Consider the following 3,375-nt stretch of genomic DNA (forward strand, 5'->3'; position numbering starts at 1 on the left):
TTACAATGTGTTAGTTTGAGATATTTCCACATGAAATGTTTCTTTGAAACTGACACACATACAGACAACATTATATTCTAAAAAAGAGAGGTTGAAACCCTGAGAAAGTTTTCTCTGAGATCTCTTCCGTCTGTGAATTCTTAGACAGTACGGCCTCTACTTTAACAAGGGATTCTTTCAGCTGTGGAGAGAAGTGTGAGAATCTCCTGCAAACAAAAAGGTATTGAGTAAACGAGCAAAGAAATGAAGGGTATGACATGAAAGGTCCATGTGAAAGGTAAACAACACCGTTCCAGCTCAGACTTGGTGTTCTACTTAAAGGACTGGGCACCAAGACACACCAGTCTCCAGGAGCATCTGCTGCAGGTAATCTTAGGCAGACAAATAATGCACGATTCATTTCTGTGGTTACTTTAATACAATCTTTTTTTTTTCTTTCAAAATGTTTTATGTTTGAATCTCTCTGAAGTTTGAAAATGGGTAGAAAAATGACTAGATCCTTAAATTTAGTCTCTTGCTATATTACTTTCAGTGGGTGACCATGTTTCGTCTGTGTTTCTCTCTCTTCCTGTGTTTGGTTTGGCTTGGACTGCTCTGTCTCTCAGGTAAGAAAAGCTGACAATTTGGGGATGTATACATCACCTTTCAAAGTTTGGGGTCAGTGTGACTTCTTTATTTATGTGAAGCAGCAATACTGTGAAATGTTACAATTTAAAATAGCTCAATTATCATCAGCCATTACTCCAGTCTTCAGTGTCACATGGTCATTCAGAAATAATTGTAATGGGTTGATTTGGTGTTCAAGAAACATTTCTTATGATTATCAGTGTTGAAATAGTTAATATTTTTAAAACTGCTTAATATTTTTGAGGAAAGTAAGTTTTCAGCATTCGCGGATAAATAGAAAGTTCAAAATAACATTTATTTTAAAAAGAATTTTTTCTAGCAATGTAAAAGTCTCTATTGTCACTTTTGACATAAAATTTACAATTTAATGCATTCTTGCTGAATAAAAGTTTATATTTATTTTCTTAAAAATTCAAATTGACCCCAAACTTTTGAGTAATAGTGTATGCTAATTTTTTTTTGATATTTTTTATACATCTTCACCATTACTCACACTGTATGTTTCAGTGTGCACTGATATTTTGGTAATAATTTCTATGAAGCCTGCATTTATAATGTATTTTATGGGTATTCTTAAGACATTATAATGTAATTCTCATATCTTGATCTTGTTTAAGATCTGCACAATATATTACTATCTTTATAGTTGTCAGGAGTGGTTGTTCATATTTGAGTGTTTTTTTATAAGGCTAATATTAATTTCAGTTTGAGCTAGTTTAAGATTACTGATAACCCTTTTGCATCTAAACAATGCAATATGGTTTTGTTATTACAATAAAATAATTCAGTCCCACTGTATATTTAGTAGCTACGGTGTCTTCACGTACTTGTGTAAAAAATAATGAATTGTTAGGTACTTATTGTGTTACATTCAGATCAAGGATTCTTCTCATAGCTCTTGTGAACTAGATGAGAATTGCAAAGATGGCAGAAATAATGTAAAACCAGCTAAAGGCTACCAGATTTAAGGCACTTTTTAGCTGAAATATTCTGGCTTTGTCAAACATGCTGAAACTTCTGAAAGAAAACTGGCAGAACATTGAGAACAGACAATAGCTCAACTGTTCCTCTGAAACACGGGACTGCTTACAGAAACAGACAGCTCTGCTTTTTTTAAACCTGTGTGTGTGCGCGCACACATCTGTGTGTGCATGTGCGCAAGTTTAACAGTTTAACACGCCACTGCGAATACAGAATCTGTAATGTACAAGGATAACAGATGAATGGAAGCTTATGAATAATGTGACATCCTTGGCATTAAATCAAGACCTTAAGAATCACTCTGAGCAAATTTAACAAAGAGTGAAAAATGTAAGGGGGTCTGAATACTTTCCGTACCCACTGTACATGAACAACTACTCTCTATGCAGCTATCATTTAGTTTAAATATTCAGTTTTAGGAATAAAATTACTTAATTGATTTTTCTTCAGAAGTGGTGCATGAATGAAATGATTAGTCTTAAATTAAGGTCAGTGCAGTAATTTAGAAAGTCATGCCACTACTGTCCACTTTCCTAGATGTGCCACTTTCTATTCAAGCTTTACATATTACTTAGTAATTACATCTCATTCGCATTTATTGGTTCCTAGCCTTAAAAGAGTTGCATCTATACTGTTTTACATATATATTTTTATTCAATTAATTATATATCAAATGTCCTTCTATTTATTTTCCTTACAGAGGCAGTGGAAAACCAAGGTGAGTTTTAAATTCTCTTTATAAATGGTTTCACTTGTGCAATGGGGTTCTACATGTAGATTATCACACATTTTTTTATGTGTGATAATTCTAAGAATTCTAATTAGTTACTTTTTACCCATTGTACCTTATACTAAACTGTATGATTTAGAACTGAACATTGATTTTCTGTATAAGGATCTGTTCTCGGATCTCTTGTGTTGACCTCTTTTTTTGCCTTTCTGCTTGGCTTACAGCTGAATCAAGGGAAAAAAGGAGTATGCCTAACTGGGCGCTGACATCTTCAGACTTTTTCGCCTGGATTGAAGAGCTGCGTTCTCACGCTGGCTATGACAAGATTGATGAATTGGCCAGAACCTTCTGGGCTCACTTCCCTTCCGCCAGCCGCCTGGGTTACGACCCTCCCGCTCCAGAAGAATAATGCCGTCTGAGTTGGAGTCTGTGTTGTGGAGACCATTTGCTCCTTTCATTATGGCACATCTCTTGGAAAAGAAGACAAACAGTCTTTATTATTTAGCGTAACTTGATTTGAGCCAGGGCAAGATACCCTGAGAAAAGTTCATTTAATTTTTTTTTTTTGGTTAAAAGTTACGTAAAACCCCTTATGTAATGGCATCCAAAATCCAGTAAATGTATCTTGCTCACAAACTCTTTTATAGACAAAATACTTGCTCCTGATTCTTCTTTAAAATAAATGCACACTCTGGATTTGTACTTGCTACAAAATAAATATACACACAGGTATGGTAGAAGGCCATATAACTATTGTTGAGCAGCACAACTGAGCACGCAGGTGTGCTGTTATCAGTGGGAATGCAGTCCAGGTGCAGAGATGACCTCTGAATGAAGGTCATCCCCCTCGGGACAAGTACAGTACATGCAGGAACACGGTTTGACTGTAACAAAATCACACTATCATGTGTGGAAGCTTTTAGAAAATACAAGAAAATATAAACACATATCATAAAAGCAAATGTTTCAGTGATTCTCTTTTTAATTTTAACTTTATTTGGTTTGTTTGGATATTATTTGATCTTGTTGGTAACATT

The 3,375-nt window shown here is 34.8% G+C and overlaps 1 protein-coding gene across 1 annotated transcript; it reads left to right on the forward strand.

Moving 5' to 3' along the window:
* Positions 1 to 541: 541 nt before the first annotated feature.
* otos2 (otospiralin 2) lies at positions 542 to 2,747 on the forward strand. Its single transcript, XM_016243948.1, has 3 exons — positions 542 to 605; positions 2,309 to 2,326; positions 2,563 to 2,747. Exons 1-3 carry the CDS (start codon positions 542 to 544, stop codon positions 2,745 to 2,747), a joined length of 267 nt encoding a protein of 88 aa, XP_016099434.1.
* The last annotated feature ends 628 nt before the right edge of the window (positions 2,748 to 3,375 follow it).

This window comes from Sinocyclocheilus grahami, unplaced genomic scaffold (genome assembly GCF_001515645.1).
Source record: "Sinocyclocheilus grahami isolate Dianchi unplaced genomic scaffold, SAMN03320097.WGS_v1.1 scaffold705.1, whole genome shotgun sequence".
Taxonomy (NCBI): domain Eukaryota; kingdom Metazoa; phylum Chordata; class Actinopteri; order Cypriniformes; family Cyprinidae; genus Sinocyclocheilus; species Sinocyclocheilus grahami.